Source organism: Pelophylax lessonae, assembly GCF_965119305.1.
Source record: "Pelophylax lessonae genome assembly, chromosome: 12".
Taxonomy (NCBI): Eukaryota; Metazoa; Chordata; class Amphibia; order Anura; family Ranidae; genus Pelophylax; species Pelophylax lessonae.
The window spans coordinates 132426042-132440609 of record NC_138779.1 but is presented as its reverse complement, the minus strand read 5'-3'; the positions used below and the strand labels follow the sequence as shown (position 1 = coordinate 132440609).

At 42.7% G+C, this 14568-nt stretch overlaps 1 protein-coding gene across 1 annotated transcript in view; it reads right to left on the bottom strand.

Annotated features, from left to right (window-relative positions):
• KMT2A (lysine methyltransferase 2A) overlaps positions 1 to 14568 on the bottom strand; it is a 342071-nt gene that overhangs the window by 194315 nt on the left and 133188 nt on the right. Inside the window, exons 5-7 of the mRNA XM_082273407.1 lie at positions 13431 to 13665; positions 13161 to 13225; positions 12211 to 12609 (exon numbers count right to left, since the gene is read on the bottom strand). Of these exons, the coding sequence (XP_082129533.1) occupies positions 12211 to 12609; positions 13161 to 13225; positions 13431 to 13665 (699 nt within the window). The remainder of the gene's footprint in view (positions 1 to 12210; positions 12610 to 13160; positions 13226 to 13430; positions 13666 to 14568) is intronic.

Genomic DNA, 14568 nt, shown 5'->3' with positions numbered 1-14568 from the left:
CACCTTGCCCCCACCCCAAGCGGTGGACTAGGCTACCCCACAGCCCCAGGCGTCAGTTATGGAGGGGGGGACGGGGGGGGTGATACGGCCCACAGGGACCACCAGACCGATAAGGGGGGTTGCCTAACGGGAAGAAGGGGAACCCAGAGGTCCGACCATCCCATGGAGGGGCCCACATCCACCGCAAAACCATCAGGGGGGACATGCATATACTATACCAGGAGGGCACCGCTTCAGACAGAACCTCCTCTCCTTTGAAATGGGGGGGCTGTCGGCCAGTAGGAATGCTGCGACTCAGGCCAGAATCCGGCCGAATGCGACTTCACGAGGCATTTAATTCACAGGCCAGCCCCTGTCCGGTGGTGCTATGTTGCGACCTAGCGCGGAGCTGAGGTCTGCACGTGCTCGCTGACCAGACTGGGGTGACCACTAGATTTAGATTATCCAGCCCGTCGCCCTGTCCGGCAGTTGATTGTAGATCTCACAGGGAAAAAAACAGGAGAAAATTCTATCTAAGAAGAAAAAATTGCCAGGACCAGAGATCCCAGCAAGGGACTCGGTCCTTACTTCTGACTAGGCAGAAAAAAATGAGTACCTACAGCAGAGAGAGGGAGTATATCCCTGGGACTGCCCATAGGCGTAGCCAGACTTTTATTCTGCCCAGTGTCCCACTCCTGTAAGGGGTAGTATAACCCAATGGTTAGGAAGATCTGGAGCTGTGTCCATCAATGAACGAAAGAGAAAAGACGCTGAAAAGAATTTTGGTGCACACAAACAGAATACCCAATTTTTTAGTAAAATATAAAAGATGATATCAAACAGGTCAAGACTGAAAATTGGGTGTGCCTGTGAAATGGCAACTACAGTACCTAAAATTTTTGATAGGTGAGGTTTTAAAAACAGGTTATCAGTATAGAGTTAGTGATGGCCCTAGAATTATTTTTCTCACCCTGTTTGCGGCCATACCTCACGTGTAGTGCAATCGGCGTTTACATACAGGTGTGAGACCTACACCTGCGTTTGCATGTATCCGCGCATGGGTGCTTATAAATGTTTAATTCTTAAAAATTTTAAAATTTTTTTTACCAGTTAACTTTACTACATGCACAAGGGAGCTGAAAAGCCCTTATGCTCAAAAGCCCTTAGCTTTGGGTAGGTCATAGGTACTCTTTAGGGAGGCATCAGGGGTCACCACTGCCCTCCAATGCAGCTTGATTCATGCTTAATTGGCTGCTTCAGCACGGAAACCAGAAGTGATGAAATCATCATTGGTTGCAGGTTCATTAGTTATAGGCCCCAGAAAAATGGAAGAGTCCAAGAAACTTAGCAGGCAAGGGGGGTTATGGTTTGTGGCCCTTCTCAATGTAGAGCCGCCCTGATCACTCTTAAGCCCCGTACATGCAGGCCAAATGCCAGGCGACATCGGCCAGTTCAATAAAAACTGGCCAACATTCAGCCAGGTGTATGGCAGCCAGTCCGACAGAAGCTGGCCAAACGAACTTGCTGGAAAACCAGCAGCCGACCGACTCCCGGTAAGTGCTCTTGACCAACAGCTGAGAGCGCTGACCAGTGTTTTGGCGGTAGCCATTCCCCTTTCAGAAAACAATAGCACAGCTGGGGAAATGGCTGTACTAATGTTGGATCATTAGTATAGTGGCTCAGACTAGAGCTGACCGTAAATTCAGAGTGTACCAGACTTTACTGAACAGTCGAAAGTTGGCGGGAAAAAATAATACCAAGCTGAAAAGCTGCAGCCATGAGCTTTTTATAAACCACTTGCATCCAGGATGCTTTTACACGTTCATCAGACAGCAGGTGGTTAAGCAGTAATTCCACTAAAATGACCCAGCTAAACTGCTTACCCTGGCTGGCAAACACTGCAACAATGTTTTGGACAGAAGGCTCACCTTACAGCAATTAGTTAAATGTAAAATGGCCACAGCCACATTTCTGCAACATACAAGTGATTTTACAATATGCAGCTTCCAGATTCCCTTTACAAAGGCAAAGCAAAAGAAATCTATTTCTGCATACTCTGCTGGCTCAGGTAACGGCATTTTCTAGATGCTTGCAGTTTTTAAGTGTTAGGGGAAGAAAATATGGAAGCTGCTACTCAGACTTGTTTTTAATGTTGTGGTTCTTCAGCCATCTTCCTGATCCAGGCATCATTATCTAAGTCAAAAATTAACATGAAACAAGTATGCAGCCAATGAAGTCTGAAAAGTTTGGACTCTACTAGAGATGCACCGAAATTTCGGCCACCGAAATTTTCGGCCGAAAATGAGCCTATCCCATTTCGGCCGAAAATAGTTTAAAAGTGCCGAAATTAATGGCCGCCGCGAGGAAGGAGGAGGGCGCAGCGCAGGTTTGAAAAGTCCCTGATTCTCCCGTCCGTAGGAAAGGAGAATCAGTCTGTTCAATTAGGGGCCGTGTCTGCAGCTGTGCGGAGCGTCTGTGACACCTCGTCTATCACACAGCCCAGCAGCGAGCAGTACTCACCCCTCCCAGACACGGACAGGAGAGGAGAAAGACATGCAGCTCATCCCTCCTCCCCCCTCCCACCCCAGGTTTCTGTGTCTGCCCGGCCCTATCTCGGCGTATGTGCAGGACAGAGAGGGGGATGTGGGCGGGAAATATGAAGAACAGCAGCAGCTAGCTACGTACACATTCCAAGCCTCATGATACCTGAGCCATCCAGCCTCTGCCTCGTCCTCGGACCTTGAATGAGTGAGCACTGCATTTACACTTTTCATTACACATAACTGTCCCCATCTCCCTCCCTTGTCTCCCCTATCTGCCCCCCCCCCCTCTGTTCTTCCAAGTTCCATTGAGCACTTATGCAACCCATACATTGACTGCTTTTTTTTATTTGTTTGATCATTATGCTGAAGAAGAAAAAAGGAGCAGAGTGAGAGTAAGGAGATTTCATCCTTGGGATATGGAGGGATGCTGAGGCAATGGGGGGGGGGGGGGGTTAGCTGAGGCAGCTTACATATGGAATTGGTATTATGCAGCATGAGGGGTTAATGTATTGTCACTGATGCATTAGTGACCAACCAGTGGCAGTTAATTAACCACTTTGTGCTGCATTAGTGCAACCAGTGGTAATTAACACTGATACTGGTTATTTGGGGGTTTTTTGGTGCCTCAGGCCAAGGGGGGATTGGGACTTTAAGGGCAAGTGCATAAATATAGAAACAAGTATATAAATATATGATAGGAAATGTTCCGTTTTAAATAAAACAAAATTTATTTACAACAATGTAAATCCATATATTGTAGAAGAGACAACATATATAGGTGAACAAGGTGCTTGGGGGTAGAGACCCCGGTGTGAGGAAATAATAAAGGGGTTGATTCAGAGATGAATCAGTGACAGTGGTGAGAAAAGTGACTTTTTGCTAGGATTTCCACAGATATAGAGTGGGACATTGGTCCCTTAGGAGAATCCTATTGCTGACGCGTTTCGGCTCACTTGGAGCCTTTCTCAAAGCGTTGAGTCACTCTGTACTTCAGTCTATGAAGATAATATATAATATATAAATAGTTTAGATCTTTATTCATGTCAAGTGTAATTTCAAAAATTTTTTTTTTTTTTATTGATAGCAAAATTTTACCTACATGAATATAGCTGACGGTTACTGCGCATGGCTCCCTTCATCCTGTTGCAAACGCAGCGGGATCAGGCTATGCATATTGCCTGAGATGGGTGAGATGGTATTAATGGGTATAAAAACACATAGTATCTTAATGTTTGTGCCTTAGGAATTAGTCAAATACACCCCATACATCCAATCCTGCCTAAACGTGATCCAGGGACCTTTCTGGATGACCATCCCATCGAGATTTTTCCCCCCCAATCTATCAGATTCACTGAGGCAAAGTCTTTTATTACTGTTATTCTGCTGTCTAACACTCATGCAATATTGTATTGTACCTTGCTTTGTATATATGTTCATTTCCAAGACCCAAAACGGTCTCGATACACTATAAAGCTTAATACAACTTTCACAATAAGATGTACTACCTAATGATTACAATTGCCTGCATGATTTATTAAGCTGTCAATGCTGCAGATCGGCCCCCTCCCCTTCATCCTTGACAATCGCACCCAGCACGGGTAGCCCCTACGCATCATCGTAGGGGCTGTCCGGGACCCATCCAATCACCCACGGGGAAAGGAGGGCCCCTCCTCCCGTGCTGGCGGCCAATGAGCGTCTCCACTCTAGCGCCTGCGCGCGCATCCACTTGGCGCAGGCGCACTACCAGGTGCCACGTCACGCTCGAACAAACCCTCCGACGTGCAGCAGTGTACTGCGCACGCGCGGAGGGCTTTAAAAGGCCGGGGATCAACGTCAAGTCCTCACTTCTCTCCAACCGAGGGAAGAGGACGGACGGACCTGCGTTTAGCCGGAAGGATCACCTCACCTATCTCCTCAAATGTAAGCTACTTGGACCGCTTCTTTGTCCAATACTTATGGGCACAAAAAGTCACTTTGCATTGTACAAACACTAGGAGGCTATACACCTCCGTTGGAAAAGTCACCCTTCATGTTTACACCATATGCAATCTGATATAGACTAATTTTCTAACATAGATCAAACAACCTGAAAACAAGAGAGGGAATTTATTCCCCGTGGAGGAAATACTTTTTAACTCCTTCAGTAAATGTAAGTGGTTTTACCCATTCCACAAACATTAAGATACTATGTGTTTTTATACCCATTAATACCATCTCACCCATCTCAGGCAATATGCATAGCCTGATCCCGCTGCGTTTGCAACAGGATGAAGGGAGCCATGCGCAGTAACCGTCAGCTATATTCATGTAGGTAAAATTTTGCTATCAATAAAAAAAAAAAAAAAAAAAAAAAAAAATTTTTGAAATTACACTTGACATGAATAAAGATCTAAACTATTTATATATTATATATTATCTTCATAGACTGAAGTACAGAGTGACTCAACGCTTTGAGAAAGGCTCCAAGTGAGCCGAAACGCGTCAGCAATAGGATTCTCCTAAGGGACCAATGTCCCACTCTATATCTGTGGAAATCCTAGCAAAAAGTCACTTTTCTCACCACTGTCACTGATTCATCTCTGAATCAACCCCTTTATTATTTCCTCACACCGGGGTCTCTACCCCCAAGCACCTTGTTCACCTATATATGTTGTCTCTTCTACAATATATGGATTTACATTGTTGTAAATAAATTTTGTTTTATTTAAAACGGAACATTTCCTATCATATATTTATATACTTGTTTCTATATTTATGCACTTGCCCTTAAAGTCCCAATCCCCCCTTGGCCTGAGGCACCAAAAAACCCCCAAATAACACATATAGGGACTGAGGCAACACCTACTTACCTTTTATTTTTCAAGCAGCCTAAGGAAAAATACCCCCCTCATCTATTTTTTGGATGGATAACACATCCGCGGCCTCATTTTCCTTTTCCTCTGCTTTCTATATACTATAGGATACGAACAGTATCCAGTAGGGTTAACACAGCAGGACCCTACCTTTCTGCTATAAACCCAACAAAAAAGCTCTGAAATCAGGGAGCATTACCACCCTTGGAGTGACTAGGAGTCCCAAGGGAAAAAGGTAACCCGGACGATTTACAGAACCTTCCCCAAGTATCTCGCCCTACTAGAGATACAATGAGTGCTCCCGAAAGGGAAGACCCACCCACAGGGAATCTGATTGGAGACGGATGGAATACCCTGATGCTGGACATCCAGAAGAGCTTTCAGGGTCATGAACAGCAGGAGTCGGATGTTTTAGCACTATTCAGCACCCTGAAGAGACAATTAGAACGCAAGTCAGCCCTCTTCTGGCATATAAAAAGCTTTGAGAGATATGTGACGGAAAACATAAACCCTGTCGGTCTCAGAATACAGATATTCCCGACAATGGATAATATCACGACACTAATGAAAAAAGAATGGGAAGAGATCCTAAATGAATGTTCGAAAAAACTCATGATCCTCCTTCAAACAGAATACCTTAGACAAATGAAAAACTTGGATGTGGAAATAAAACTAATCTACGAGAAATTAAACCCACTGAGGAATGCATCACTGTATAGCGAGCAAGAAAATAAACTTAAACAACATATTGAAGAATTCAGCAAAGAGCTCCTGAAGAAAAAGGAAAGGAAATATTGGAGAGACAAAAACGCCTTCTCACAAAACCGTGCCTACAAATGGACAAATAACAGACAGACCAGGAGAACTACGTATAGAACATCTAGGAACACGGATCCACAATACTCCTCAGACTCTTCGGCCTATACATCGGGACCCGAACAACAACGGTTCAAACGGAGGGGCCAAAACAAACCTGTAGATAAAACACAACCAATAGAAGATAACGAGGACCAATCATCACAAGAGGCTGAAGAACCTAACACCTTAGACACCAACTCCTTTCCGAACGAAGATACAACGGCTCAGAAAAAATACCCCAAAATGTTTACAAGATCCCAACTACCAAGAGATGAGAACCCCAAATCACAGAGGCCTTTTTTAGGAACAAAACAGAAGACAAAACAACCCAACAAATGACACAAAACGAAGATATTGACCATGAAGGTCTGACCATCATAAACCTATCCACCCATATCCTATCCACAGTTGAAAGAGAAGTACTATCTCTAGGACTCTCATTCTGCCCAAACAAAGGGACAGATACTTTTGAAACTATTAAGGATATCAATCTTTTTGCACGCAATCTTCTCCTTAAAACCAAATACAACAAAAAACCACCTGCGGAGATACCACCAACAAATTTAACTGCTGCCGAATTCAGAGCGATTAGAGACCTGAATATCCTACTGGAGGAAGGAGCAATCGACGATTGGACAGATGAAAACAAATCAACAGAGAGTGAAGATGAAGAAGCAGAAGAACCTCAAGGAACAAAATGTCCCACCTTCAAGAAAAAATCCCACATCTTTCCCTCTCTAAATGAGAATCCCTCAATAGCCCTCTTTGTCAGGGAAACAACCAAAGACCTCGAAAAACTCAAAGGTCACAACCTGAAACAAAACCTAACCAAGGAACAAAAAAACGGCCCTACAAGGACTCAAAAATAACGAACTGATCACAATAAAACCCTCGGACAAAGGGGGGAATATTGTGCTAATGAACAACGACAACTATGAAGCCATGTGTCAGAAGATCCTTGACAATACACAATGCTATAAAAAGATTATGCCTATTATGGTTGAAACATACACAGAAGACTTCTACAAAAAAATTGACGGAGCCCGAAATCAGGGAATAATTTCAGAAACACTCTGGCAGTTCGTGAGGACAAAACATCCCAGAACCCCAACCTTCTACGCCTTACCGAAAATCCATAAGGATAAAAACAATCCCCCGGGCAGACCCATTATATCAGGGAATGGCAATTTGACGGAAAATACCAGCAAAGTCATAGATGCCTATCTAAGGCCTCATGTTACGAAACTTCCCTCATATACCAGAGACACAGGACACCTCCTACAGATCATTGAGGGTATCACCATACCAGATGATGCATTCCTCATCACCATTGACGTTGAGGCCCTCTATAATAACATTCCACACCACAAAGGAATGCAAGTCATCAAAAAAACATTAGAAGAACAAAGTGGAAAGGACACCAAATTCAACACCTTCATAATCATGATGTTGGAATATATCCTTAATAACAACTTTTTTTGTTTTCAATGGTACATACTATCTACAGACGTGCGGCGTTGCAATGGGCACTAGTTGTGCCCCATCCTATGCAAACACATATCTTGGAGCATGGGAACAAGAATTCTTAGCAGAGGAAAAAAACGGTATTTTCGCCGACAACATTATCGTCTGGCAGAGATTTATAGATGACATTTTCATAATTTGGACGGGTTCGGAAAGCATGATACACGAATGCCTCAGCGCCATGAATAATAACACATACAATATGTTTTTTACAATCAACTACGACAGAGAAAAAATCCCGTTTTTGGACACTTGGATCATAAAAGAAAAAAACGGACTCCTGAAAACAACCCTATATCGAAAAGAAACGGCAGGTAATTCCATTCTACACGCATCCAGCTTCCATCCCCCCTCCCTGAAAAATGCAATCCCATACAGCCAATTTCTCAGGCTAAAACGGATTTGTACCACTGAACAAGACTTCCAGAAAGAAGCTGACTCCCTGACTGCCAGACTAATAAAAAGGGGTTACACAAAAACGACCCTAAGAAAAGCCTTTAACAGGGTAAAGCAACAAGAAAGACAAGAGATTCTATTCAGAAAGAAACAACGACTAGACAAACAAGAGAATCAAACGAGAGTGATCATGAGATTCACGAACGACCACCCTAAAATAAGAAACATCATTGCCAAACACTGGCAGATCCTACAGGAGGACCCAGCGATAAAACCTTTTATATCGGAACACCCACAGATCACATACAGGAAAGCGGGATCTATGAAGCAATCGCTCACCCACAGTGAATACAAACAAACGAGAAAAGACCCCTGTAAACAGAAGGGCACATTCCCATGCGGAAACTGTGGGCAATGTGATGTGATCAAAAAATGCACAACTACCACACTCCCCAATGGAGAGCTCTTTACACCCCGACACTTTGTTAACTGCCGAACGAGAGGGGTGGTCTACTTGATGAGATGCCAATGCGAATCTTTTTATGTTGGAAAAACAAAACAAGAGTTTGGAAAACGTGTAAACCAACACATCAACAGTATGGAAATGTGTAATTTCTATGTACCACTTGGCAGGCATGTGGCACATTTCCACAAAAACAAAATGCCTAACGTTACATTCTCAGCACTGGAAAGGATACACATACCGTGTAGAGGGGGTGACTGGAACAAACACCTGCTACAAATGGAGATGAGATGGATAAGACGTCTCCAAGCCACAAAACCACCTGGTTTAAACGAAAACGAGAGTTTTCGCCCCTTTCTCGAAGGGTTTGCATCAGGAAAGACAGACTAACCAAACAAAAACGCATTACTTTATAAACAGTTGGGACCTACTGGCATAATCACAGCCCTCAGATATTCCTTCTTCTACAGTTAGGTATCTGCCTCTCTCTTTTTTCCCCCCCAATTGAGTTGATATGGCTTATGGTTTTCCAATCCATAAAGATTCACCCAGACTCCTCCCCCTATGCGTTTTCCTTTTCTTTTTCTTTTTCTAATTCATAGATTTCAATTCCTTTTATCATTTATTTATTATTATTTATTTTCCATTTATCCTTTTCAACCATACACCTCCCAACCTAGGAATGAGATATATAATTTGTCTCTTGCAACAATCTAACGAGCCTTAGGAATTAGTCATATACACCCCATACATCCAATCCTGCCTAAACGTGATCCAGGGACCTTTCTGGATGACCATCCCATCGAGATTTTTCCCCCCCAATCTATCAGATTCACTGAGGCAAAGTCTTTTATTACTGTTATTCTGCTGTCTAACACTCATGCAATATTGTATTGTACCTTGCTTTGTATATATGTTCATTTCCAAGACCCAAAACGGTCTCGATACACTATAAAGCTTAATACAACTTTCACAATAAGATGTACTACCTAATGATTACAATTGCCTGCATGATTTATTAAGCTGTCAATGCTGCAGATCGGCCCCCTCCCCTTCATCCTTGACAATCGCACCCAGCACGGGTAGCCCCTACGCATCATCGTAGGGGCTGTCCGGGACCCATCCAATCACCCACGGGGAAAGGAGGGCCCCTCCTCCCGTGCTGGCGGCCAATGAGCGTCTCCACTCTAGCGCCTGCGCGCGCATCCACTTGGCGCAGGCGCACTACCAGGTGCCACGTCACGCTCGAACAAACCCTCCGACGTGCAGCAGTGTACTGCGCACGCGCGGAGGGCTTTAAAAGGCCGGGGATCAACGTCAAGTCCTCACTTCTCTCCAACCGAGGGAAGAGGACGGACGGACCTGCGTTTAGCCGGAAGGATCACCTCACCTATCTCCTCAAATGTAAGCTACTTGGACCGCTTCTTTGTCCAATACTTATGGGCACAAAAAGTCACTTTGCATTGTACAAACACTAGGAGGCTATACACCTCCGTTGGAAAAGTCACCCTTCATGTTTACACCATATGCAATCTGATATAGACTAATTTTCTAACATAGATCAAACAACCTGAAAACAAGAGAGGGAATTTATTCCCCGTGGAGGAAATACTTTTTAACTCCTTCAGTAAATGTAAGTGGTTTTACCCATTCCACAAACATTAAGATACTATGTGTTTTTATACCCATTAATACCATCTCACCCATCTCAGGCAATATGCATAGCCTGATCCCGCTGCGTTTGCAACAGGATGAAGGGAGCCATGCGCAGTAACCGTCAGCTATATTCATGTAGGTAAAATTTTGCTATCAATAAAAAAAAAAAAAAAATTTTTGAAATTACACTTGACATGAATAAAGATCTAAACTATTTATATATTATATATTATCTTCATAGACTGAAGTACAGAGTGACTCAACGCTTTGAGAAAGGCTCCAAGTGAGCCGAAACGCGTCAGCAATAGGATTCTCCTAAGGGACCAATGTCCCACTCTATATCTGTGGAAATCCTAGCAAAAAGTCACTTTTCTCACCACTGTCACTGATTCATCTCTGAATCAACCCCTTTATTATTTCCTCACACCGGGGTCTCTACCCCCAAGCACCTTGTTCACCTATATATGTTGTCTCTTCTACAATATATGGATTTACATTGTTGTAAATAAATTTTGTTTTATTTAAAACGGAACATTTCCTATCATATATTTATATACTTGTTTCTATATTTATGCACTTGCCCTTAAAGTCCCAATCCCCCCTTGGCCTGAGGCACCAAAAAACCCCCAAATAACACATATAGGGACGGAGGCAACACCTACTTACCTTTTATTTTTCAAGCAGCCTAAGGAAAAATACCCCCCTCAACACTGATACTGGTTGCACTAATGCAGCACAAAGGGGTTAATTAACTGCCACTGGTCGGTCACTAATTCATCAGTGACCAGCAGCGGCAATACATTAACCCCTCATGCTGCATAATACAAATACCATTGGTAATTAAATGAACCTCTTGCCAACCCGTCACAGTACATATACTGTGACAGGGTGGCAGCGACAGGTGTACGTCGCTGCCTGTTTCTGGTGTATGCCCCTGTTCTATCTGTTAAAATTATTTGGGGGAAAAAGTTATTTTCGGTTTTCGGCCAAAGGCATCCTGCATTTTCGGTTTCGGTTTCGGCCCAAAATTTTCATTTCGGTGCATCCCTAGACTCTACCTAGTAAGTCACTGACCTAGCATGTGGAGCATTTTTTATACGACCTATCAACAATTAAAACTATCTTGGACTCTTATCCAATTTTGGTCTGGTGCTATTTCTATGGTTGGAGTTACTGTTGGGTTACTAGGTAGTGAAACCAGGATAAGGACTGCCCTAGAACCTGCAACTTTAAAAACCAAATGAGCAATTAAACAATGGCCATATTTCTATTCTGAAAAGTTCCCTTTAACAAGACACTGTTACCTTTGATGCAGGGCAAAGTGACAGTGACTCTGGAAAGGGCATCCCCGTATACCTGCCTTACCTGTACACAATTGCAGCTCCTTGCTCATTCGCAGCCAGATCGGAGATCAGTTGTTTTGGCAATCCGGGAGAGAGGTGACATCACAGAGTTCAGGAAAAAATATATCACGTTAATCAAACTAGACCATACTTAATCATGGATTTTTGCCTTCCTCTGGATGGATCTGCAAGGTTTTCTGAAGATGCAAGTTTATTTTTCTTTTAAATTGGTGGATATATCGCAATTTTTAACATAGCTATACAACTGGCAGTGAAGGAGGATGCATTAGACAGCACGTATACCATAAACCATTTTATACATCAAGGCCATTTTATCAGTTTGCATTTTCCAAAAAGCCCAGCAAGAGAGAATGTACAGTTACAAGCTTTTGATACCAGAACATAACAAAAAAGTGATGTGTTGCTGCACATTTTACCTTTACATGTTAAATGGCAATATTCATGATATTGTAAGATGGTAGTTTTTTTTATGGAAGGTATGCTTTATTAGGTTGGGTTGAAGATCATTTATCAGCAAGGTAACAAAGCTTTTGAGTAAAACATCTTTATCAGTAGCTGAAAGATATGGCACTCACCGGTCTCTGAAGGAACAGAAAGTTGCTTCTTCTTTGTCTCACATGTTGAGGATTTCAGTGCTTCCTTCCGAGAGATGGGAGTAGGGCTGCTATGGGCTGAGGTTGGATTGCTTGCAGGCTGTGGTGGAAGTTGTTTTGTGGTTTTCTGGGCAGAAAGGGGTTGCTTAATTTCACAGGTAGGTGTTGGCAGACTCTCCTCCTCTGGCATTTTCTCAGCAGTGCACTTTGGAGGATCGGCCTTTTTTGGTGCTGGGGGTGGTGTGTGGGGAGGATCCTCTCTTGGAGGCGTGGCAGCAGTGGATTTCACAGCGTTTTTTGGACTAAGTTCTGTTGAAGGTTTTACTGCTGTAGCCTCCTGTTTATCAGCAAACTTGGATTTCTTTTCTTTCTTCCTCGCTGCTAAATAAAACATTAAAACAGAAAACTTCAATGCAGGTATACCCTGTTATGCTGTCTCTGACCTTTTGTGTTGTGGGGGTTAACAGCTTTGGGTCTTCAGTGAAGCTGCTAAAAAAAAGTTCCAAAGAGGACCGCCACCTCCTTCCTCCACCATAGAGACATTTTTTATCCAGGCTTTCACTGCTTGGAAAAACAATCTGTTTGTGTTCTAGGCGGTGAAAACCATGAAACAATGTTTCTCAATGGGAGGAGGGGGAAAGAGAGGGCGGGTCCTCGTCAAGAACGTTTCCCACAGCAGCTTCACAGAAGACCCAAAGGTATGAGCTCCCACAGCAGAGGAAGTTCAAAGACAGGAAGATGAGAAGGCATCCCTGCAGTGAAGATTTCTACAGGATCCAGCAGTATGCATGACATGGGACATCCATTATTATGGTATGTTCACTAAAGTTATAGAGTTTTCTTTCATGGCTAAACTAAGTTTAAAATGTTACAAAAAGCATATATTATTCTAGAAGCATCCTAAACAGTCTAACATCTTCATATTAACTTACCCTTTGCTTGTTTCTGCATAAAGGCTTTAGAGGGCATCCACTGCAAATTTTGACATTTTCTCATCCTATAAAAAAAACAAAATACGCTCAAAAGAGACATAACAATGACTTATCCAAACTGAAAAAAGCAGCTGTATTCAAATTAGGAAATTGTATTCCCATTTAAAAAAAAACAAAAAAAACACAATATGAAAGAATAAAGCCATGCCAGGGGAACTATGAGAAAACCCTTTTTAAAGGAAGAACATACATTGTGGTTAATATCCTTACTTGCAGCACTGTTTTTTGATGTTGCGTCCCCCAAATTTTGGCTTATCCAGGCAGTTTGTACAGATGCCACAGTCTTCAGGTACCTGGCAACCTGAACATTGTCCACATCTGCGAGATCGTCGGCCTTTCTTTACAGGGGGTTCCTGTGGAGTCTTGTTGCGGGTGATTTGTTTGATGGGTTTAATGGGTGGCGCAGGGGGATCAGCATCCTCTGAACCAGCTATGGAGGACTTGTCTGCATAAGGAAGGGTAGAAAAGGTATAATTTAAAAAAAAAAAAACACAGAACCATAGAGCAACCACAGTAAAGATACATTACTTCAGATAATGAAATCAAAACAAATTATTCATTACAAATAGAAAGTACAATTAAAACAATATTAAACATTTACATTATTCATAATCAGGCTGCTTATGCTCTTGACAGATGTATGTAAAATGTCAGTGAACAAAGACTATACATTTCCTTTTCATTTCACCAACAAAATGCCAGAATACTCAAAACTTAGCACAAATCTGCAATACAAAGCACTGGTGAGAAACGGTTTTATTCAAAATAATTGTTAAAATGCTCACACTTGTTCAAAATATTTTGCAATGCAGGTCAAATCTAGTTGGTGACCAAGAAAAGATCCTAGTTGTACAACCCTGTCATGCAGCAATCATTATGTTAGAGGTACTTGAGAAGTAACAAAAATTCATAAACAAGGAATGATGAACTGCAATGCTGGCCATACACGTATAGATTTTTGGATGAGAAAGTTTGTAGAACATTTGTGTGAAGATTCTTTAAACATTCTATAAACGGACAAATGTCGTTCGAAAAATCGGATTTTTTGTAAGATCTTACCGTAAAATCCTTTTCTCTTAGCTCATTGACAGACGTAGTCTTCTTGATTCACAAGAACTGGGTTATGTTGTCTCCGCAGGAGTAGGACTAGGCAGAAAAGAAAAAACGTTCTGGCTCCACCCTAGGGGCAGTCCCAGAGGGTATATCCTCCCTCTCTCTGCTACAAGGCATCAGTTCTGTCACAAAGCAGCAACAGAGAATTTAACCCAACCCAACTCAATGATAGAGGGGCGGGTACTACGTCTGTCAATGAGCTAAGAGAAAAGGATTTTACGGTAAGATCTTACAA